This window comes from Pelodiscus sinensis, chromosome 13, assembly GCF_049634645.1.
Source record: "Pelodiscus sinensis isolate JC-2024 chromosome 13, ASM4963464v1, whole genome shotgun sequence".
NCBI lineage: Eukaryota > Metazoa > Chordata > Testudines > Trionychidae > Pelodiscus > Pelodiscus sinensis.
The window spans coordinates 21,391,929-21,417,219 of NC_134723.1; the positions used below are offsets into that span (position 1 = coordinate 21,391,929).

Genomic DNA, 25,291 nt, shown 5'->3' on the forward strand with positions numbered 1-25,291 from the left:
TTCCGGGGCCGGCGCTCTCCCCTCAAGCGCCGCGCGCCCGGGGCCGGCGCTCTCTCCCCCCCCCCCCTTCCCCAAGCACCGTGCGCCCGGGGCCGGCGCTCTCTCCCCCCCTTCCCCAAGTGCCATGCGCCCGGGGTCGGTGCTGGCGCTCTTCCCCCCCCCCCTTCCCCAAGCACCGCGCGCCCGGGGCAGGCGCTCTCTCCCCAGCGCCGCGCGCCTGGGGCCGGCGCTCTCTCCCCTCCCCCTCCTCCCCCAAGCGCCACGCGCCCGGGGCCAGCGCTAGCGCTTTCTCCCCCCTCCCTGCCCCCCATGCGCCGCGGGGCGTGAATCCGCGGCGCCCCGGGCCGGCGCTCTCCATGCACCACGCACCCGGGGCCGGCTCCGGCACCGCGCATGCGCCACGTGCCCGGGGGCCAGCCCTGAGCACTTGGCGGGTGCAGAGAAATCCGTTGGGGACCACGGATCTACAGGGAAGGGGGGATTTTTCTGTGGGTGGAAGGAAGTTATTGGAATATAAAGAAAATAAGGGTTCTCTAAAGGAGACTCCGAGCACCAAAGCTGCCTGCAGGGACTTCAGCAGAAAGAGATAAAGCTTGAACACAAGAACCCCTGAGTTCTGATCCCAATTGCACACCCACCCTCTCTGCTTCTTTCTTTCCAATCTCTGAAATGCTTCTCCCCACCTCCCCAGGGTTCCATGAGCAGAGACAGGCCTGCAAAGATCTGCACTGTCCCACAGCTCTGGAAGATTAAGAACAAGCCTGTTCAATTCCCTCCTCAAAACGCGCTTCTTCAGTAAAGCCTCCTGGTACCAGTATCTGAGCCATCAGAACAGCAGGACCCATTAAAACTAAACACCTTGATGTACCCTCACCACACACCTGGTCCCTCTAGAAAGATGAGAGAACAACTGGGTTTTGCACACCTCATACTGAGGAGGCAGACCTGTGAAGAGCAATATCTCATTACCACGGGCAAGTTGTGCCATGGTCCTCCCCCTCTCCAGGGCACCCAGAGCAGAGAGCCACATGGAGCGGCCAGCTGTTTAAAGTGGCATAGGGCTGTTCTGAGCCTGAGGGTCCTGGCATGGTGGCCTGCAGGCCACATTTTGCCCATCTATGCTTCAGAGAAATGTTCCCTCTAAACTTTTCCATCCACATGAGTTTTTCCATCAACATATGGAATAATTTTTGATGGGCACCAAGGCATGTGCAAATGAGACCACCAGTAGAAACACACACAGCCCTGGGTGCTCTGCTAATCATTTGCGCAGCATTTCAATCTCTCCTGAGTAGTCGCACAAGCACACAGCTTACAGGGAACAACTGTTTTAGAGTGGTTATCACTAAGGACCCGAGCTTCAGACTTGTCAGCTGGAAATGCAGTGAACCAAGATCAGCAGTGAGCCCTTTATATGGTTCTTCCACAAGGCCCTTTCCTTCTCTGAAAACAAGATTCTTATTCACCCAAACACTACAGCATGCTCCTGCTAAAAAGTCTCCAAGCTGCCCTAACAAGATGCCTAGCCACGCAGCTCAACACAGCAAAAGGGTGCAAGGTTTGTGAGTACAGTTTTCACAAATAGCTGAGACTAGCTGTTACAATTCTAGACTCACTCACAGCCACAGCAACTGCACACAATGACATGCTAGAGAAACAAGTGCTTGCACAGTGACAAAACCCCAGGAAATCCATTCCCCAACTCAGATAACTAGGTAAAGACAGTGACTTCCAGGTGTGGTGCCTTTAGAAAGTCTTGAGCTAAATCAAAAATTCGTAGTTCCTGCCCCACTTTTTCCAGAACCTCTGACACAGAAGAGAGACTACACAGCAAAGGTTTAAGGGGAACTATTAAAATAAGTGAGAACTTCACAGCGGCTTAAAAACCTTAATCGGTTCAGCCTCATGGTGCCCTTGGACAGTTTACAGTTCAGAAACTGCAGCAAAGCGCCTTCAAAGGTTACACTACTAATCAGCAGCAGAGCTGGAATTACAGCACACATCTCCTGGCTCCCAGCCTTGTGTTTTAACCACAAGATCATCCTTCGTCTTGTAACATTAAGAGATTCGCCTTTCCCATGCAATATGAGTAAGAGGACGAGAGCCAGAACTAGAGCACAGGAGTTCCTGGCTGTCACTCAGTATTCAGAGCCCAAATGTAGGCAGCACCCCAACTCACAGGACTGTGGAATGTCAGAGATGAACTAGGGGGTGCCTGACCAGCATTTGACTCCTGTGCTCAGTCTTCCTGTACTGTGGCTTGCAGGGAACAAGTGAGCTCTGGAAAGGCTATACAAGCTTGGAGGTTGGTAAACAAGCTCCATAGGCAAGATGGAGGAGAGGGAAGATCTACTCCAACTGTGGCTTGGTTATAACCACAACAGGGACAAAAACCATTGAATCATACATCCAGGCAAGCAGAAGCAAGGCTCGCTGGGAAGATGGTGGAGACAGGAAAATGTAAAATGTACTCCTAGCATAGGTGGACTCAGTGAGGGGAAGCACAGAGAGCTAAAGCCTCATCACAGCTCAAATGGGGGATAGTTGCCAAGTGGAGCTCATTCACTTTCTGTCCTTTCTGACCTTTTGACATATGCATTAGGATTGTTCCAGAGGGCCCAGCCCTGCAGAACTGTAGGGAACACCCAGAGTTCACATAAAAACAGCCGGACCCCCATGCTTTGCCCCAAGCCTCCTCAATCAAAGTATAGGTCTGGAGTCTTAAATTTCCACCTGCCCTGCAGGTAAGGAAGGTCTTTACAGGAACTCAGTGTCATTCAACAGCAGTCAATCTGCTGGGCAGGAAATTTCTTGCAGGCTTCCAGACTGTATTTTAGCCACAAAATACCCCCTCCAGCCATTTCCTCCTCTTGTGCCCTGTGTACCTCTCCCCAGATTAAGAACACCACTCCCGAGGGGCAGGGTTGACACACACCATCCCCCACCACATACTGCCATTTCGGGTTAGCTTACCAAGAACTGATGAGCTCCAGCCACAAAAGTGTTGAAATGGGCACCTGCTCCCATCAGCTCCAGCGCCTGCCAGCCACAAAGGCCAAGTGACTTTAACTGCCCAATAGACACTGCTGTGGAAACAACCATCGCACACACCCTCCCTCGGCAGAGGAAGCTGGGACTCTCCTATCCAAACAGCACAAGGAGCCCGACGGCTCCAGACTCCAGTGGAAAAAGTGCTCAGTGCAGAGGAGGATTTCAAACATTTTCCATTCATGTTCTCATTCAAAAAGGGACCAAAGGGGGCGGAGGAGGGGCAGGAAATATCTCTGAGACACCAAACTATAAAAAGGAAGCAAGGAGGGGAGGCGCCAAACCAGCCCGTTCAACACACACCCACTCCTGTTTGCACTGGGGAAGGCCGGCCTCTGGGATGCTAAGGCAAGATGCTGGGAGGAGAGGGGAAAAAAAGTATACCATACACTCCCCCCAGCCAGGCTGATGAATGGATTGCATTGAGAAGCCTCACACTTAGGGGGATATTAATAGTTCATAACGCATTTCTGAGGAGTGGTGGCAAGCCCTAGGGCCCTGCCTTGGCCAGCACTGTTGCTCAAACAAGGAGGCTAGTGTGTGTGTGCGCGCACACACACGGGGGGGGGGGGGGGGATGGGGCTCAGCAACACACATGGCTGGAATTCCTTCAGTTCCCAAAAGAGGGACGGGCTGCATTGGGCACAGATGTAGTGGACAGACTGGTAGGGGCACAAGAGGAAAAGAAAGAAAAAGCAAACTTGGGGCAGCACAGCAGCAAGGAATATGGGCTGAGTACAATAACGAGCTATGTGGATTTGAAAGATGTACGTAGCAAGAAGAGAGTGTGATTGTTTTTAGAATGTCCCTCAGGCCTGTCTCTAGAAGTGATAGGTAACACTGAACAAAGGATGTTTTAGGCTGAATACTGTGGAATTTCAGGGGTAGTTGAGTTAGTCTGTACAGGATAAACTTAAAAAATCACGAAAGGTCTGGTAGCACTTTATAGACTAACAAAACATGTAGATGCTATCATGAGCTTTCGTGGGCACAGCCCACTTCTTCAGATGACTGGAACTGTCTCCCAAGAGGAGGGGGTGGGATAGTCAAAACTAGACAGGACAAATGTGTAACAGATAGATGCTAAGCTACATCTCCACCACAGCACTTCCAGCAGCACAACTGCACAGATGTAGCCGTATCTCCGTAGCCTGTTTGGTTAAGACACTGTAAGCTGACAGGAGAGAGCTCTCTTACCATCTTAACTGCTGCTTCTGCAAGAGGTGATAGCATTGTCAATTGGAGAAGCTACCCACATCAGCACACAGATGGAGATGGACAAGTGGGGCCTACCAGAGCTTTCCAGTCACTGAAGTCACTGATTCTTTGAAAGACTTGTGGAGCTGAGAGAGACGCTGCAGAGTGAATGAATTCTGACGCTGGCAGCAGTACAGGTACAGCCAGACTCAGAGAAATCCTAAGTCCATTTGCAAGGATCAATGTGTACAAAGCATGCCATATGGAAAAGGGCAGAGGGTAAGATCCTTTTAGGGGAACTAGCTCCTGCCATCTACACTGGATTCACACTCTACAGCGACTTGGATTCTATTTTGCCTTTTGCCTCAGCACCAGCCAACCTCCCATACCCTGCACCTAGTCTCTCCAGGAGGATGAAACCACTGCTGGGTTTATACACCTCACACTGAGAAGGCAGCAATATCCCATTACCATGGGCAGGTTGTGCAGAGATCAGGTGTAAATAGTGGGGTTTAAAGAGGATTGCCTTTCCTTCAGCTATCACAGTTTTTATGTAACAGTGAGAGCAGGGGCCCGGGAATCAGGACACCATTTATTGACCCCAAATCTGACACTGACTTTTTGAGTGGCCTTGAATGTATCACCTCAGTTTTCTGTGCCTCAGCTTCCCATTTGTAAAATGGGGACAGACACACTGGCTTACTTCCCAGGGGGCTGTGAGTCTTAGGTAATATTTTAAAAGCATTCTGAGATCCTTTGGGAAAAGACACTAGTGAAATGCAGAGCAGTAACTATTAAAGGAGGGCTTTCAATCTGGGTCCAATAACCCCATAACTTTGGGTTGGATCACAATCCAAACTCAGATCCGGCCAGACTAAGGTCTCAGACTCAAAACCCTGAGCTTTGAGGTGAGAGGGGAGCTTCTAAATTTGAGTCTAGGAATTAATCCTGTGTCTAGGGCCCGTCTCTGTTACTAATAAAATGGGATGGTCAGGTGGGGGTGGGCACTAAGCTCTGAGAAATATCCAGATCCCTAATAAAAGGTTACAGAACAGCTGGTGTTCTCATAGGAAAGTCAAGATCCCCTCAGGGACCCTATCATTGTGCAACAGCTTGCTCAGGTCAGAAATGGATCAGCAGGCATTGTCAAAAAGCTACTCCACTGAGGAATCTACATGACTGGTTAGCAGCAGCCTGTTGGCCACGTAAAATATAAAGTGCAGGAAGTCCCTATCCTGCTGATTCTTCTTGCAGTGTGGGGGAGATCTCTCTCACAATCCTTGATGATTAACATTCACAAGGTATTTCCTCTATCCTGGCTAGGTGTATAGAACTCTTACCTGCAGGACTAGAGAGAGAAAGAATGAATCAGGTGCCTGAAGAAATAAATGAAATGTTTTCAAAAGAAATGCTTTCTAATTAAAGATCTTAAAGCACTTTACAAATGTTATTACTTGAGGCTTCCAGCTTCTCTGGGAGGTAATCAGTATTGTTAGTTCCACTTCTCAGATGGGGAAACTGGGGGACAGAGAGGGTGTAAGTGATTTACCCAAAGCCACACAGTAGGTCAGTAGTAGCAAAGGCAGGAGGAGAATTTAGGAGTCCTGACTCCCAGTCCTGTATTCTAACCATTATCAAACTCATCTGAACATTGCAGAAAGGTCTAATGCTGGATTTTAGTACACTTTCTACTGGTAATTGCCTTTAAGCTTGCATTTGCTTAAGGATAAGTACCCTGTGTTCAACACTCTCATATATATCCTGCATATCTAACCTCACTGTACAGTCTTAGTTGACAAGATCACTTGGAAACCCTTCATGAAAGGGTGCCCTCTTCAGGCCAAGACACACATTAGTAACAACAAACAAATCAAAACAAACAACTGAAGATCCATGGGAACCCTATGTTCGCTCCCCCGGCCACCAACCCTTAAAAACATAAATAAAACCAACATATCCATCACAAACAGCCCCCCAGTACTGGGAGTGTCATTATCTGGCTCATTTCCTTCCACTGTTTATGGGGACAAAACCAAAACACTAGAGGCTGATACTCCCCAATCCAGGCTTCTGTTGTCCAGCAACATCCCTGGTCCATCGCCACCCATGGGGCCAGGAACACTGTCAAATTAGGGGGCTGAGAGTCACTGGGAGGAATGGAGAGCCTCCGATCTCTGGGGGAAGAGGAGCTCTCTGTCATTGGGGGGGAGGGGAGAGGAGGGAGAGGGCAACAGCATGGCTGCTGAAGAGCTCAGAGCCTCCCCGGACCACAGTGGAAGTGCTGAGGAGGAGGAGGAGGAGGAGGAGGGACTCCGCACCCCACCCCCCCAAGTGGCAGCAGGGCTGCTTGATGGAGCTCTGCGGGAAGCAGCAAAACTGCTCAGTGCAGCGTGAAGGCCCAGGCAGAAGCACAGAAGAATGCTAGGGGGACTGTGGAGATGCTGGGCAGTAGCCAAGCCCCAGGGCGGCAGCAGAGTCACGGGGAAGAAAGTGAAGCCACCAGCAAGAGCATAGAGCCCCGGGGGAGCAGTGAAATGACTACAGGGAGAGTGGAGCTCTGGACTGCAATGGAGTTCCTGGCCACTGCTGGGGGGGGCGGGGAGGGAGAAGTGGAGCCCCAGGCTGCAGCAAAATTGGGGCAGGGGGGAGGAGTAGAGCTTCCCTCTTCCCCCTGCTGTGGGGAGTGGAGCCCTGATGGCAGAGGAGCTGCCTAGGGAAAAGCAGTGCCTCTGCTGCATTGACCTCCCCTGGTCTGGCAAATTCCCTGGTTCAGACCACTCAGGTCCTGAGGAATGAGAAAACTAGAAGTGGGTGTTCTGGGCTAAGCTGCTCCGTATCCATGCATTTGGCCTTAGCTTACTAGGTAAGTAACCCAACAGCTATTGTTCATCATTCACATTTTGCTACTAACAGAGAACGAAGAGGTTTACAAGAGAATCCCTGTATCAACACAAGCTCTGGGGAAGCACAGCTGCATCCCCTCCCAATAAGTGTCCTATTTGTTTCTTTCCCTTCAGGCATCTAACTTCTGAGCACTTGCTTAATTTCATTTGCAGCCACAAACATACATCTCACCCTACCCCCTCCTCACTGCACTGGTCCCAGTCAAAAGCATATCAGAAGCTGTTTTATATTTACAAAATCCACAAGGCCACTTTTCTAGTAGTGGTTTTTGGACTTTTGCACAGAGATAGCCGCAAGTACCCGGATCCTGAAATACAGATGATCAGGGATGGGTGTTGCTCCACACCTACCAACATCAATGTGGCTGGGAAATGTGTTATGAAGGGGGATGTGTCTGTCTTGCAAGGAACACAGTAGCCAGATAGTCAGATTATAGGGCACTGTTCATAAGCAAAGAGTGTAATGAGCCTGGTTTGGTACCATTCACATAGTTGTCAGGGCTCTTAAAATACAGTCCACTAAAGCAGGGGAATTTGGATCAAGGGACTTGGTAATGGGATTCTGACCTTTTTATGTGAAATTAACTGGTGATCACAGTCCTAATCTTGTCCATACCTAGCACACACATGGAAGTTCTTCCCCCACCTCGATAAGATCCCACTTCTTGTCTTGTCAGACTCGGAGGTCCATGCTGTGCAGACAAGGGTAGACATAGTGTGGAGGTGAGGGGAACCCACATTTCATCCAAACTATTTTTACAACAGTAACATTCTCCCTTTTTACATCTCAGAGAGATGGATCTACTAGCGCGACGGAAGAACCCCTTTTCTACTGTTTCTTCAAAGTGGCAGAGGCACCTTTAAGCCAGTGGATTCCAGGGACCAGGCATAAATTTGGTCCATTCTATCTCAATTCAATGAAACCAGTTTCATTCTTCAGCAATACTGACAATGGCAGAAATAATCAGGCAGAAGCAGTTACCATTTTACCAATCTCAGGGTATTTTGATGACATCAGGTGATGGGTATTTCGTTGCCATGCCTTAATATGTTGGAAATCCCAGCACTTGTATTGTGATCCCATCCATTTGCTTCCATCAGGAATTAGTCAAGAATCAATTCCCCACTTTCCAAAGGCGTGAACGGGCGGTGGGAGGAACAGACTTACAACAGCATCATTCATAGGATTTGATTTCGTGAAACAAGGGTCCTGTGTGTTTTCCAGTGTACAGGGCAATTGAAACAGCAGCCATGTACCTCAGCAAAACAGCAGGAATTCAGTTGAGGAATCTAGATTATGCAGCCACTGCTGAACCAAAGTAAAACATCTCCAGCCACTGCAAGGGGGACAAGTTACTGAGCAAAGAGAGAAGAAAATACAAGTTCTGTCACCCTAAACTCCAGTTTCTGCTTGATCCTGTTCCCTTTCAAATCAAGGGGGAGGGAGGTTGCTGCTGAATTCAATGCAAGCCAGCCCTGAAATTGCATGTCAATCAGTAGCCCACAGGGACCACCACAGGCAAGGGGATGATAAAGAAGCAAGTCTTGCCAAAGCATCTCAGAGCTCTCTGGGTCATGCAGTATCAACCTGGTTGCAGCTGGCCAGGCAGAACAGCCTGGGTGGGAAGTGGTTATTGTGTTTTGCAATCAGCTGACCACAAAAGAAACCCACCTGGCCATGGTAAAAAGGGGGAAGTTGGGAGGGAGGGAAGCTGAGACTGGTGTATTGTTCCCAAGCTAGTGGGGGGTGGCTTGCAAGTCTAGAGCAGTGTTTGTCAAACCTGATCTATGGTCAGGAAGCAGAGTCCATGTTTACTAAAATAAATGAAAAGGAACAGCCACAAAGCAGACAAGAAGTTGGCTAATCCCACAAAAATCCTTGAACAGGGGCTGTCTGGCTTGGGAGCAGCGATGGCATTTGAATACCATATCCTCAATAAGGATGAACATACTGAACCCTGCAGCACCAGTACTACGCTATTCCAGAAAAACACTCCTGCCCTTCTGAGCTCTCTCTCAGCACCAGTAAGGATAGCCCTCCCACCATGGCGTCATCAGCACCACCTCACACGGAGATGAAGTCCAGCACTAAAAACTGATAGCGATTGGACACACCAAGTCTGGAAGTTGCAGGAAACGTCAAGGCCTGCTAGAAGAAACCTAGCCCATAGCATGTCATGCTGCATCTTCTGCTGATAGTCTTGTCCCTTATCCTCGGTGTCTGACACACCTCTGGGCCTAGCCATGGGGAGTGTTAGGCCTGTGATACACAATGGACTAATGGAAACATTCTTTCAGGGTTCAGGAACATCACACACACAGGTTTTACGGATTTGGTTATTTCAATGGCAAGTTTCTTTAGGATCCTGTTATTCTCCTTGCTTTATTTCTCCTATCCCCAGCAAGCTAACATTTCCTTCCAGATAGGGAGATCTGTATTTAGTCTCTTCTAAAACATGTCTATTCCTTTCCTGAGGGGGTCATTTGATAGCTCAAAACAAGTCATTCATTCTTCCCAGGGCTGCAGGGGAAGGTACACAGACTCTTCACTAAGCACTATGGTTATACCTTCCTAAACTGGAACTTTCTGGTACAGAAACGGACCATGGATGTTCCTGGACCACAGAGGCCAGGAACAGGGAGGTCTGGTGGTGGGGCAGAAACATGGCAGCAGAGCAATGGCGAGTCAGCCAGGAGCCCTGTGTCAGCAGTGGCAGAAGAGCTGCAGCACAGCAGTAGTGGGGCCGGGAGCTTTGGCCCTGGTGGCAGAGCTCCAGTCATGGCCAGGGAGCTCCGGACCCAGCCAGTGACTCCGGCCCTGGCAGCGGCCAGGGAACTCTGACCTGGGGAGCTGGAGTCCAGCCTAAGTGGAGCTGGGCTGGAGCCCTAGACCAGGGGTAGCGGGCAGCAGGGGCCATGAGGGAGGGACTTCCCCTGGTCCAGCAAATCCTTTTGTTCAGGACCAGTCAGGTCCTGTGGGTGACAGACCAGGAAGGTCCAACCTGTGGAATGATTGAGGAAAAAAAATTATGTGGAGAAAAAAAATCAAAGTATTCCCACTGCACAGATGTCAACCAGGATCAATATTCCTCTCTGATTTTTTACAAATATTTCCCAGATGTTTTAATCTATATATTTTTATCAAAACTTTTATTCAGATGATTTTGAAAATCATTATCAATTTGTTTCCAAACCTGTTGGGGACTCTTTGTTTTACAAAAAAATGAGGTTCTAACACAAAGTTAAAAATATTTTTAAAAGTTGATAAAAGCTAGATTAAAATGTCACAAAATATTTCACAAAAAAATAGAAAATACTGATAATTGTTCATGAAAAGTTTTGCTTTAAAACATATTTTTAAATAAAAAAAACTTTACATGTGGAATTTTTGAACAAAATTCACTGATCACACACTCTGGCTTAGAAGTGAAAATCCTAGTACCTAAATTATGCATCTCACAATGCATCCAGTCTAGACAAGAGAAACTAAGGGGAGATGTAGTTATCTACAAGCACACTAACAGTATGTAGAGTGGGGAGTAGGACCCAAATATTTTACAAGATTGTTTTCCATAGGTGAAAAGCTATACCTACAAGTAGAATGCTTATATGAAGTGTGTCAAGATGGCAAACTCAGTAAGTAGAAGTATGATGGATACTCATAACTAGAGCAGGTCAAGATGTTTCCAGTGGAATAGTTCTATGTTAGAAAATTTTGATTTGACAAAATCAGAATGTTTTGCAGGAACTTCCCCAGATGATCCATGAGTGGTATGTTTTGTAAGGAAGTTAACATAACAAAAACACTGGCCCTGCCCCCAAAGGACCTAACAAGCAGGGCCAGAAAAATCACCAAATCTGAGCTATTTCAAACTAGAGATGTCACCCTTATTGGGTGATGCTTACCAGTTAACAGGCATCCCAGCAGGGCTGGAGCAGCCCCCCACTCATGGATGGTGGGCTGCTCCAGTTTGGCCAAGTCCACCATGCCTCTGGTTAAAGCAGCCCCCCGCCCACCAGATCCCATTTAAGTGGCTAACTAGTTCAATGTCACATTTAATCAGTTAACTGATTAAATGGGATTTTACATCTCTATTTCAGACCAAAGACTCCAAGATACCCGACAAATTTTATATTTTAGCCTGCTCTTTTAATACAGAACCATTAAAATGGCTCATAAGTCCTAAACCAGCTGCTTGTGAAGCCTCTCTGAGCTACTTATCCATCTGCTGTGCTTGCATACCCTCATACCCCATAGGCCACCCTCCAGAGATCTGCACATCTGAGTCTCCCCCCCCCCCAAAATCTTTTCTCCAGATCATCGGGTCCCACTAGGAAGGTTCTGTGTAATGTGTACATTGATGTCCACTCTAACTTACCCCTTAATTTCCCAAAATGTTTCAGTTATTCTAGCAAGTGTTGATTCTTACTAGTTTGTGAACCCCTTGGAGCTGAAGCTCCCTAGCAACACGACTAATGGAAACATTAGTAAGGTTGATAATTTGCCATTAATTAATTAAATGCTGGTCCTGGACTTGTAACCATTACAGAAGTTTGTGTTTCCTCATTTTTTATGCATGGCAGTAACAGAGATGTCAGAACACTCTAGAACTGACATCTTGATTTTTCTGGAGCCATAAATCACAAACCACTCATCTAGTCACGTCAGCCCAGATGTAACTAAGAGGCTCATAGGGGTTTTTTGGAGGGGCGGGCAAGAGGAGATTTTTGAGTGGAAATCCAAGGCCCTAAAACCCCAACTTATTATAAACACACCATACAGCCTTCACGCTGGAGCAGCTGCTATCACTCCATAATACATTATAGTGTGTCCACTCATACTACATTGCAATTGCTGCTGGAGGCTCATTCTGGAGCTAAAAGTATTTTAAAATGAGCAATGGTCTGAAATCCCTCCACCGCCAGTACAAGGTAAAAATCTGCCACTTCCCAATACTGAACAGCTCCCAGGACACAGGCTGTTTATAGGACAGGGACTGCTAAACTACATGAGCCTCTAAGAGGTATTTAAAACCAAACCACAGGTCAGAGTCCATATGCATTGCCCCTCTCCCCCAAACTCCTTCTCCAACCCCAATCTCTGGAAAGTCTGGGACTTTTCTTTAGATTTTTCTTCTGCTGCTGCCTCCCCCGCTCTTCAGATGGAAAACATATGGAAATGTGGAGTGTGCCCAGATCAGACACGTGGCATGGAGAAAAGGGAACAGCTCAAATAACTTCCAATCCTTGTCACCCTGCAGGACTGCTGGCAGGCCGAGTGAAAACGGAACAGAGAGAGAGAGACAGAGAGAGAGAGATGAACACACTGATAGGGGAGACAGACACAGGGAAAGTGATGAACAAAGATCCTCTTAGGACAGAAGGAAAGAGGGACCGATTAAGCCATGTAGGGATAGGCAATGGGGCAGGAGGAAGAACAGTGAGAGAGGGTCTGACAAATCCTGGGGGAGGACGACGGATGGACAGATAACCAGGGTCAGGAAGACCCTGTGGCAGAAGGAAAGACGAACAGACAGCGAGACAGGAGAAAGGCAGATCCTGTGGCAGAGGGAAGGACAGGCAGGGGAAGGCAGATCCCGGGGCAGCGGCAGGTCGGGCACTGCGCGATAGAGGGACGGACGGAGGGGAAGACGGAGCTCTGCTCACCTGGCGCCGGCTCTCTTTTGCGGCCCCAGCGCCCCCACGTACACGGTGTCGCGGCCGCGGCTCTCTGGAAGCGCAGCTTGAAGGACCGTGTGCTCCAGGCCCGAGGGCGCCCGGGCTCAGCCCGCAGCCGGCTCGGGCTCCCCATCGGCGCCGCGGGCTGAGTGCGGTGCGGGCAGGGCCGGTCAGCCCCTCCCCTGCTCCTGCCCACACGCTGCCTGACTCCCCTGCCTGCAGCGCCCGCCCGCCAGCCGCCCCCGGGACCCGCTCCCGGGACCCGCCCGGCAGCTGCGGATGGGGCATGGCCGGGCGCAGCAACTCCCCCAACTCCAGGGCAGCCGCCGACGCCTGCCGCCCATCCTCGGGGCGCCCCGCCCTGCGCCCTTCCCGCTGCCAGGGGGCATCCCTCGGCTCCGGGCTACAGCAAAGCCCCTTCCGTTGTATCCTCCAGTCCCCCTCCTCCTCATCCCCAGACATGGCGCCGGATGGGGGCACTGGAGAGCAACAGCAGAAACCCACCGAGCTCAGCGGCGCCCAGAAACAGGGGGTCTGAGCCCAGGCTCCCAGCTGAGTTCTGCCCTGCGATTAGCAACCAGCCCCTTGCTCTTTTTACCCGGAACTACGGATACAGATCATGTCTCCCACCAACCCGCAACCAACACAAACTCCACGTCTCCATCAATCGACCTCCAACGCCCCAGAGAGGCACAGCCCGAGAAGGGCAGCTTGAGAACTTATTCGAGAGGGGCTTGAGAGCCCGTTATATATTTTGACATGTAATGACAACAACTCGTGTTTCAACCATTCTAAAGCTTTCACTTGTTGAACCTCAACCTGGGCTGCCATTAAATCACTCTCTAAACCTCCCCTCCCTTCCCACGCCGATGAACATTTATAAGGGGAAAATGCTTTAAAATGGTGATAGCATGAATAGAATTAAAAATCAGATTCTACCAAGCGTCGCGGTAGCACACTCTCAGAGCTGCACTCTGTTCTTGTAATTTTCCTTTCCAACACTTGGTCCCTTCCCAGCTCCTTCGTCACGTAATAATAAGAAACCCGTTTATTTTCTCCTGTATGCTATGCTCCCTGTTGATGGAGCTGCTCTCTCATTAGAGGATCTTACTGCTGACAGGGATTTTTGATAGGGTGGAGCCTTCAGCTGTCCAATCAAAGCTCTCGGTGTTCTCTGCTGTACTTCCTCAATGCCTGGGCGCCCACGTACAGCCATGCTACTTCTGCACCCAAGGAAAACGCTCACATCTTTTCAACATAAATAGATCTTGTGCCCCCCACCCATGTAAGAAGGAACAAAGAATTAGGATCAGAGTCTATGAGCCAAATACACTGCTTCTGCATCAGCTCAGCTCCTGCCAGGTCAGGGGATTAAGCAAGCTCAAGAGTCAAATCCAAATTTCCGAAATGGCAACCTAAAGCATACATCATCATGGGGCCATCAGAAAAGTGTGAATTATGAGTTAACTCACTTCTTATCCCACCCATCTCAAAGGGTATTTAACTGCATCTTTGCTTCTCTGGACACATCTTGAAAGAAAAAAAAGTATGGTTTTAATGTGGGTTACCTTATCTTGGATAACAAATTAACGAAACCAGCAGCTCATCATCTAACTCAACTTAGCAGCAGCTCAAAATCAACCATTTTCCATTATTAGTTTTAATTGAGTTACTAACCCAAATTAAGAGACAAGTTGCCCTGTTTCACTATTTTAATCTGAGTTAGCTAAACTATCTTAGCTAAACTATCTTTGAAAATTTACAGTAATATTGCTCTAAATTCCAGGAAACACTTCCTATCACTTAGCTTTCTTAGGCCACTGAACTATCTCCCAAGGAAAGGAGGGGGGAGCCCCACCATTTAGGACATTATAGACTGGCCTGAAGAATACCTTTGTTGACAAGCAGGTGTCAGGTTGCCAGGTGTCCGGTATTCTACCGGAAAATCCGGTTTTTGCGCCCTCTGTCCAGTTAAAAAAAAAAAAAAATCAGAAGATACCAGACATGTGCAACGTCTGGTATTTTGTTTTTCCAGCTGGGCACCGTGACGGAAGCCTGGCGGGGACACGATGGGCGCTGGGAGCCTATGGTAGCATGCAAAAGCGTTTGGCTATGTCTACACTATGAATCTACACTACAAGTTTTCTTCGCAAAAAAATATACTAATGACGGACTCGTTTGCATGAGTCATTATCTCATTTACATATTTTCTGCGGATTCATTTTTGGGCTGGGTTTTTGTGCAAAAAACCCCTTTTCCATAGGATTGGCATACGCCCTTTTATGAGGCATAAGGATCTTGTAGAAAAAGGGGTTTTTGCGTAAAAAGAAAACGTCCACACTGCTTGTTTTTGCACAAAAACGAATTGGCAGAAAATATGCAAATGAGATCGTGACTCATGCAAATGAGTCCCTTATTAGCATATTTTCTGCCGAGAAAACTTGTAGTGTAGACGTAGCGAAATGCTACAATATTACAAAGCACACCCCAACACACCTTTGGCACTGTTGCAGGCCAATATAATAGAGGTCTTCCCAGTTACATTGTCCAGTGAAGGGGGACTGTTTCTTTTACAGTTTATGCAGATTTGTAGAGAGTTTTACCACTGAAATGCTGAGGCATAAGCTCAATTTCTTTGCCTTTCAGTGCAATTCTTTACTCCCCATTTCACGCAAGAAAAGAAATGCACACACATTTGCCTTATGGTCCTTTTGGTCTCACGCAAGCTGCCCACAAGACATATATTAGTGAACTTTCTAGTCTTATTTCTTTTCTGTTTTTTTTTAATCACTCCTTTGCTGCCTTGGAAAAATTTCCCCCCATGTATTAAATACGAAGAAGCAATTCCTTTGGCATCAGACAACTGTGGCTTTTGTGGATGCTAATTATTCTCTACATTCACTTCTTGTAAACAATTTGGCTACGTCTACACTGGCCAGTCTTGCACAAGAACATATGTAAATGATGCATGGCAATGAATATCTTTGCCTCATTTGAATACTTAATGAGCTGCCATTTTGCACAAGGGGCTTTTGTGCAAAGAGCAGTCTACACTTCTTCTTGTGAAAAAAACCCTCTTGCACAAGAGCCATTCTGCCACTTATTTTCCATGTAGACTGCTCCTTCTTGCGCAAAATGGGGGCTCATTAAGTATGCAAATGAGGTGCAGTGATATTCATTGCCATGGCTCATTTGCATATGTTCTTGCGCAAGACTGGCCAGTGTAGACATAGCCTTTGTACTCTGGCCAATGAAAGGAAAAATCCCATTCCCTGGTCATGTCTCTTTTACTTCTGTCCTTTGAAGACTATCCCAGGGTGTTTGACAGAGTCAGCTGTTAAAACTGGGATCCACATGTTGTCAGCTGCTGGACACAGAATAACTTCCAAGTCCAATATTAAAACCCCAGAAGGACTTGGAAACCAAAGCAGGGCATTAAAACTGTAGTTCAGCTCCACAATCCAGCAACTCTACTCCAGAGAAGTTATGGTAGGCAGATAAATAGGGAAAAAATGACTGTACAAGAAACAGTTTGGCATTTCATAAGCTGGAGATGTTTCTTGCTTCTGAGAGTTAGTTTCTAAGGGACCATTTATGAAAAAAGTTGGAAAATTTGGCCAAACTGCTTGAAGAAATATTTTTTGTGATATTATTTCTGATTGTTTCAGAGGAGTTAGTCCATGTGGCATCAATGCTACATGACTGCAGAAAGCTGCCCTGTGGCCCAGTCTGGAAAGGGTTGGTGGCCATGAGGATTGTTTTATTCAGAGATGCTTGCATGTGCAATAGTTTTCTCCTAAGGGCTCAAAAGAAGGCCAGAGGATAAACAAGAGATGTCCAAAATTATAGAAAAGTCTTTAAGCTAACCCCTCCCCTTATGACTGCCATGGAAAATCCCCTGCTCCCCAAGACTTTGTATGGAAGCTCAGGAACATGACATGGCAGCTCCCGCTGAGATGTGGCAGGACAATACTATCTGCCTCTGGGGGTATGTCTACACTGCAGAATTTTTTCGGAAAAACTTCAATTATGTCCACACTGCAATCGCATTCTTTCGGGGGGGGGGGGTAGAAATCGAAAGAACAGAGGGTTTTTTCCAACCTCTTTCTACGAGGAAGAAGCCTTTTTCCAAAAGTGCTCTTTCAGAAAAGGTAAGCGTGGACAGGGAAGGAGTTCTTTCCAAAGAGGAGGAAAGAAGAAAAAAGCACAAGTGCACTTGTGGCCACTCTGTCCATAGTAGTCACAGCTTAAATGTGAGATATAGCGTCCACACTGGATGGATGCTGTCTTTCAAAAAAGCAGATGGCTTTTGCTGTGTAGACGCTCTCTTTCAGAAGAAGTTTTTTTGGAAGATCTCTTCTGGAAAAGCTTCTTCTGAAAGACGCCTGCAGTCTAGACATAGCCTGGCTGACCATTCACAACTATGGAAACTGCAGCATAGAGGTACAGGTTTTCAAGACTAGCTTTGAAAATATATTTTAGCTGAGCAACAAATAGAGCACATGTGGGAGACATGCATGAAATATCAGAATTTATGAATCATGGATTGGACCAAATGGTTCAACACCAAACCACCATGGATAATGTCAGAAATCAAATGGTCATGGATAAAATGAACCAAACAAAGTGACTACACGTTCAGAAACAATCACATCAGCTCCTTATGGCACAGAAAGAGGGATTTCCAAAGATCCTAACACGGAGGATACACTCTCTCCAGAATCAGAATGAATCTAAGAGAGCAAAGGCCACTTGTTTGCTCTGTAATTGCGTTGGCATGGCAATTGTTAATGTATATATTGTTCCTTAAAAAGTGCTGATTTACCTCCTTAAGGCATTCCAACTAATCAGACCTGTTTTCCTGCTGTTTGATCATAGCCCCTGCTGATGGAGTTTCAGTGACAAGAGAGTGGGGCATTGTAGTGTGACAGGAAAAGGGCCACTTATTAAGCAGAAAATCCTGAGGTCCCACTCTAGTAATTCAGTCAGAAAGATTCAAAGATCTCCAGCCCCCAGGTAGACAGTACCCAAGACATTGGGGGCGCCAATCTTACCAGAAGGGTCTTGTTTCAGGTCAGACTGAAACACTAGAGAGGGGTCTGGAAATCTGTTTTTTAAGGAAGGGTTCCAGGGCTTCAGAATGACTCATCGGCTGAGCACAAGGCTGACCACACATATTGAGAGAAAGAAGAGGAAGGAGAATTGAGAGTCCCTTTCATCACATGGCAAGTCAAACAGGGCATCTAAACCACTAATAGTCACATTCAACTCATTCTTTCCCTACCTCTGCAATTGAAACCCAAACTGATGACTGTATTTTCCATTATGTAACAAGCACCTTTTTAAAAAAAGTTGTTCGAATGTAAACTGGTCAACATTTCAAATGTTTCCCATCCCCACGTGTAATGAGTTTGTTGGCTCTTTCTAGTTAACTTTGCCTTTTGGTGATATTTTCATTTATTTGTTGCCTTGGCTTTCCGGTCAAAGGCACTCAAAGTCAGAAAGAGATTTAACCATTTAGTTTCTTAACATCCTAATATAGCTACATGCAAACCTTGTTGCCACCATGGTCTTTTGCTGTGGTCCTTTCTCCATTCTTTTTACCAGCTAGGCTAATGCACAACCCTTCATGGCCCACTTCAACCATCACCCAGCTGCATCCAATATGTGCCTAAGTGAAGGGAGGTGGAAGCATTAAAAAGGAAAATTTGGGACAGAGAAAGAGATCATTCTCTTTTCCCACTGACTTGAGATCAGTGCCCAGTCACAATCTATTCTTAACTTCCTGTTTAAATAATGACTCGGACCAAATCCCAACCACTCTCTTTGGACAACTCAACCCTGTCACACAATTAAACAAATATGCAATGCTGCAGCCTGAAGTCTTGGTCAAGGACAAAAATAGAAGGTGCATGCATCTGAGCCAGAAGACTGGAACTTACAGAAGCCAACTCCAGAAAGCTCATGTATAAAGACAGTGCATCCCAGGCATGATATATAGCCAACATTTTCATTTAGTTATTTTGGAACTCCAAATACAGGGCTGTATAAATACAGCCCAAGTCTAGCAAAGCTCGTACAGACCATCTATTCCCCATGCATGTTATCTCGACAGCTCTACTGAGGTAGCCCACTTTGGAGAACCACTGTTGCTTGATATAATTTTTGTTTAAAAGACATTACTGATAGACACTGCCTTGATATCAGCTACTCAGCAAGCTACTTTGGGGCTGCTATTTATTGCCATTTTCAGAGGGTAGGTAGGAATTACTCACCCTGCAAAGAATGCTCCCAAGCCTCGTTTCTTAGATGAACAAAACGATAGAGATGAATTTGAAAACTACATGTAGCTCATGTGTGATTTTCCCCTTCTTCTTAACCAAACTTTCCACCTATTGTTCTGAACAAAACATCACTAAAGAAGTGAAGGGACAGGAGACCTATGAAAATGCAGCCTCGGTTCTTGTGCAGAATCTGGTTGAAAGGATAGGCTTGGTGCCAGGAAGTACTCATGTTTTGAGAGAGAGAAACAGGGCAGAGTTGCTGTGTAAGATGGGAGGACAGCAAAGAGAAGGGAGATATGGAGTACTCTCTACTGGGAAAGTTGGGAGCTGATGGGATGGGGAAAAAGAGGCAATAGGCTTTAGTTAATAGTGTTCTGGGGATGGGAGGGCCCATAATAGAGCCACTGAGGTTTTCCTTCTGTTAAGTTAATGTTCTTGTGGTTAGTGAATGGTTCTAGCATTTTGGTTTCAGCATAAAATTATGCCCATTGTCTGGGGAATGGGGACTGTAGAGGATGAGCATTAATATCCGGAATGTTTCGTCTCTCTGAATCCTATACAGTCAGGTTAGTAGTGGTGGCTGTTTGGTGGCCTGTGTGAAATTTAGGGGGCATTTCAGTCCAGTTCTTAATGAACAAAAACCACCATCATAATAAACACTGTTTATCCCTGCTCCTATTGGCATTCTTAGCCAAGTGGCCCCAGGATGAATGAGCCCCTCCCATGCTGAAACAGAGGGTCAAAAATAGAGATTTTAATTCCTCACACACAAAGCTTTGATCACATCATATCCAGCTATTCTGTGAAACAACAACAATGGGAATTTCTCAATATAGGAGGTCAAGAGGCCAACTGGTCCCAGATCATTAATAGATAAAGTTTGAAAAAAGGGAATTTGAGGACTGTTTATTGTGGATTAAATACTGTGTACAGATGTGGTGGTCTCATCTCAAAAAAGATATCTTAGCATTGGAAAAAGTTAAAAATGGCAACAAAATTATTAGGGGTTTGGAACAGCTGCCATACAAAGAGAGATTAAAAAGACTGGGACTTTACAGCTTTGAAAAGAGAAGACTGGGGGAGATATGACAGAGTTCTATAAAATCATGACTGGTGTGGAAAAAGTGAATAAGGAAAAGTTATTCACTTGTTCGCAATATGGAAGAACTAGGGGGTCACCAAATGAAATTAATAGGTAGCAGGTTTAAAAAACATAGGGAAGCATTTCTTCATGCAGTGCACAATCAGCCTACAGAACTCCTTGCCTGAGCATGTTGTGAAGACCAAGACTAACAGGATTAAAAAAAAAAACTAGATAAATTAATGGAAGAAAGGTCCATCAACGCTTATTAACCAGGTTGGCACGGATGGTGTCCTTAGCCTCTGTCTACTGGAGGCGGAGATGGGTGGCAGGGGAGGGATCAACTGATGATTACTGTTCATTCCCTTTGGGGCAACTGGCATTGGTCACTGTTAGATGACAGTGGCTAGATGGACCTTACGTCTGATCCAGTATGGCTGGTATTATGTGGAAGAGGAAATGGCCAGAAAGTCAATCCAGGTAGTTGCCAAGGGACAATAGACAGAATTGTGGAGCAAAGAATATTGGGACAATGATCTGCAGGGGATGAAAGGATTAGGATGGACACCTTCCCACTCAGCTACAAAAGCAGGAATATGGGACAACCTTCTCTGTCCATCAAGCAGTTCTTGCCTCTTAAATCCTTACTTCTTTCATGAGATCTCCAACGCTGTGCTCACCCACAATATCTTCATAACCTCTTGCTTTGAAATGCCATCCTGTCTACCATATCTGCCTACTAATATTTACCGTGTTATAGTTTGTAATTTTAAAAACAACCAGTAGTCCTGTGGCACCTTAAAGACTAACAATACACATATAGAATATGAGCTTTCATGGATAAAACCCCACTTCATGATTAGGGGGTTTGGTATGGGTGGATTCCCACTGAAGTGGGTTTTGCCCATGAAAGCTTATGGTTCTATATATTGTTAGTCTCTAAGGTGCCACAGGACTACTCATATTTACTAGTGCCAAAGTGCTTCTTAAAGCCTTGGTGTTCAGGCCTGGGCTTCTCCATTCTGGCTCTTCTTTCCTGAAGTATCAGTGGTGGCACCTGCATCATTTCCCATAAAGATACAGGAGATGATAAAGCCACATGCCTACATTTTAATAGGCCAGATTCCAGGGTATTATTTTTCCCCCCATGAATCTTGTCTCTTAGGGTATGTCTACACTACCCTCCTAGTTCAAACGAGGAGGGTAATGTAGGCATACCGCACTTGCAAATGAAGCCCGGGATTTGAATTTCCCGGGCTTCATTTGCATAAGTGGGGAGCCGCCATTTTTAAAACCCCACTGGTTTGAACCCCGTGCAGCGCAGCTACACGGGGCTCGAACTAGGTAGTTCGGACTAGGCTTCCTATTCCGTGGAACGAGGTGTACCGGTAGTTCGGAATAGGAAGCCTAGTCCAAACTACCTAGTTCGAGCCCCGTGTAGCCGCGCTGCACGGGGTTCGAACCAGCGGGGTTTTAAAAATGGCGGCTCCCCGCTTATGCAAATGAAGCCCGGGAAATTCAAATCCCGGGCTTCATTTGCAAGTGCGGTATGCCTACATTACCCCGCTAGTTCGAACTAGGGGGGTAGTGTAGACATACCCTTAGTCTCTGATACTAGCCTGCAGCACAGATCAGAATCGGAGTGAATGATACAGAAATAGCTAACTATGGCCTCAACCAGACCATATAACTGCACATGATACACATGCATATTCTCCAATACAGAAATGAAGAGCTGCTCATCTAAGAAAGAGGTTTTAGTATTCCTGTGTTCTGATCCAAAACCTTTGTGCAGCGCCTCATTGGTGTCCCTGGAACTGACCAGGTCTGGCATGTGCAGAGCTAGCAGGGAAGGTGCAGAGCTCGAAGACTCTGAAATTAAAGGTAATGTCTCTCTAGTTTAAGTACATATTTGCCAGGAAGCCATGATTCTACAGGTATCTTTAACCAACAAATACCATAAGCCTTCCCTTCACCAGAAAGTCTTAATCATGTGGATATGATTTGCCTGCTGGAAGAAAACATCTCACTGGCCCTTTCACTTGCACACATAACTCTTTAACCTTCCTTAACAAGCTTTCAAGATTCATGTTGTTAATCTCCCCAGTGAAAGGGTGAATAGAGACCACCCAGGATTACTCTCCAGTCCCATTCACAAAGCACCTCTTGTTACCAGGAGCTTTCCTGTGCTTTCCACCAGCTCAGAGCTTAATCTAACCCTTTAGAGGCTGAAAAACAAGCAAGGTCATTGCCCTCCAGTTATGAAAACTACCTTGGAGATCCCCACACACAACCCATGAGCTAGCTGTTGTAATGTGTTTCCTGTTTCACTCTGGAACAGATGGGACTCTTCAGTGAGGTCCTTCCTCCATCTCCCCTTTTCTGTTGCTGTCCATGGATAATTATTTAAAGGGATTTCTCTTGACCTTTTCTATTTAAAGAAAAGAGGAGAGAATGTGGCTTCAGAATGCTCCAGGGCCCCTGTAACTATTTCCAGGGCTGCTAAAACTGACCTCGTCCAAGGAAGCCACAAGACAAGGAGAGCGTGTGCACCAGCCTTGTTCTTGGAAAAGCTTGTGCTGGTGCGGAACACTCCATAAAGCCAAACCCAACAGCAACATCCACTCCAGAACAATCTCAGAACCGTCTTTTCCCTCAGCACAGTTCCGTAGTCATGAGCAAAGGTGAAGGTGAAAATAAGGGGCATCTGTTTTTACCCTAGCTGGTTTAGAGGACTTGATGGTAAAATTCCCACACCTTGTCCGCACACAGCTTTGATCCCAGCTGCACCAGTGGAGAATTCAGGTCCATCTTTCACCAAGGAAAATGCAGCCAAACAGCACATGTCACAAAAGAGATTTGTCTTTCATTGCAAACCTGGTAAGGTAGAAAGCCAGGTATGATAAGTCAATGTACATCTCCGCCACAGAGCTACTGACAGCTGGTCAGTTCCTCTACACCAGTGGACTTTAAAACTTGCGCCAATGCATTCCCTCACTCCTGATACCCATCAACACAGAGTATTATGCACCTTCAGCCTCAGCTGCTGACTCCTTGCACACACAGATCCCAGTGACTCCAGAAGGAATTTTGGGAGTGCACGGAACGCAGAATTGGGGCTTGAGTGATGGCTCTCAATATTTTCTGGCAGCAGTATTAGTTTACCGGGGGAGCCCTTTAGCCCTTAAGGAGGTGAGACCTTCCCATGAGGTGCTGGGCATTGCCAACTCCAATTTAAATCAAAGAGAGTGGGAGTGCTCTGCATCTGACAGGATCAAGCCTACCTCCTCAGGAGTCTTGGCTATCATGCTCTCCCCACTTTACAGCTCTACTGGCTGCTTGCGTAACCACCACTGGGCGAATTTGAAGCTTAGTATAGGACTTCTACAGCTTGAGCTATAAAGCCAGCTGCGTAGAGGTGTCTTGTTCTTAGCTGTTGAAGTGGTTTAAGTGCCACTACATGGGACAATGAACCGTACACGGGGTGTGTTGGTTACACTTGTGCTCATGCATAGTCCAAGCCCCATGGCAGTGCACACAGCAGCATGGGGGGAGGGTGGCGTGGACAGTGTCAATGCACTGGGGCCCCTCATTAAGTTAGAGAAGGGGAGCCTAGGCCATCAGTCACTGAAGAAACAGTCCTTAGTATCTGTTCAACACTTGGGCAAGGCAAAGCTCCTATAAACAAACTCAGTCTCATTTAAAGCTTTAACTAAGAGAACAGGCAGGTATCTCCCTTCATCTAGGAAGCAAAGCATTATTTGTACCAGAGATAGTTACGATGTGCACTGGTGCAAATAGAAGCAAACACTGATTGTAAACTCACATGAATAACAGCTGCTTCCTGGCACAGCTTTGGCAATGGCAACAGAAGCAGCAAGAGGGGCTGATGCCTCTTTAGATGCCTCAGTAAATCCCTCCAAAGCTGAGAAAGCCTCAAATCTGTGACTCTCTCCCTACACCTTCACAGATAGCCCTATTTTGGCCTCATTACTAGAGCTCTGGGTTCCAGTAAGACAGGATTTTAAACTGGCCATGTCCAAGGTTTCCAGTAACACTGGTTTAGCTGGCTGTAATCACTACCTCTTCACACAGCCCAAACAGGAAAATCCCAAAATGAACATGTCTCCTCTGTCCTTTTAACCCTTTCTTATATAGAAGGTTGCCAGCTCCAAACCCTTCTTCACTTATCACATTTCACAATCCCCTCTGGCACTGTCTTCCTTTCATCAGGGCTCCATGAATAGTACAAAACATTAACACTGAATATTTGGCCCTTCTCTAGTGCCATCCATCCAACAGCCTGAAAACATATTATGAGTTCATCCTTGTGAAATCCATTATTCAAATAGGGAACTTGAAGCAAAAAGAAAAGTGACTTGTCCTAGGCCACACAGGGAATCAGGGGCACAGCTACAAACATAATTTAGTGGTCCTTACTTCAGGTTCACAGCTTTTGACCCGTCACCACCCCACGCAGTCTGCCACAAAGTCACTGCAATGTCATAGCAAGGAAGTTTTTAATGCTGCACACTGTAAGCTGAGGGAAGCACGTTTACCCCAGGTTATCTTCAACACAAAGAGAACCAGAGGAGTACAGTGAGAAGAGAAGAAAGAGGAGCACACATATGCTGACCAACACAGAGTTAACCATTAAAATAGTTCTGTGTGTCTGTAGACACAGCAGTACAAATCAGATAGAATCTACTTCTCCATTCCTGCTTCTAAAATTAGGATTTCTCCTTGCACAAAATGGAAAGGATTTCACTCATTTTGCTGACAAAGCAACTTTATAGACAAACTTATCTTTTATCTTAGGTAGGGCGTGGGGTAGAGGCTGTAGGCAGAGAAGAAGAGGGCAGAGTTTAGGATGACAAGAAGGGCTGCTGATGCCCACAGGTTCTCTAGCTTTGTGGTGCTTTGTGAGATGACACATTGCCCTTATGACAGAACCTTCAAATCTGGTTATTTGATCCACTATCCTAAGGCACAGAGACAAGTGGGCAAATGGACAGAGGGATCAGAGGAAAAAGCTTGAAAGGGAAACCGGAGACAGGGAAACTGAAAACCCAGCAGGAACCCTGCTACGCAAGTCACTG

The 25,291-nt window shown here is 46.6% G+C and overlaps 1 protein-coding gene across 9 annotated transcripts in view; it reads right to left on the reverse strand.

Moving 5' to 3' along the window:
- The window catches only part of STARD8 (StAR related lipid transfer domain containing 8), a 158,759-nt gene that overhangs the window by 94,108 nt on the left and 39,360 nt on the right, over positions 1-25,291 (reverse strand). For 2 of the 9 annotated variants that reach the window (XM_025185723.2, XM_014574663.3), the window contains exon 1: positions 12,816-13,713. The exons of 5 other annotated variants lie outside the window; for them this stretch is intronic. In XM_025185723.2, the coding sequence (XP_025041508.2) occupies positions 12,816-12,960 (145 nt within the window). In that variant the 5' untranslated portion in view covers positions 12,961-13,713. Of the gene's footprint in view, positions 1-2,973; positions 3,567-12,815; positions 13,714-13,766; positions 14,069-25,291 lie in introns of those variants that run through there. 2 more of the 9 variants (XM_075940815.1, XM_075940812.1) reach the window with 2 other exon arrangements.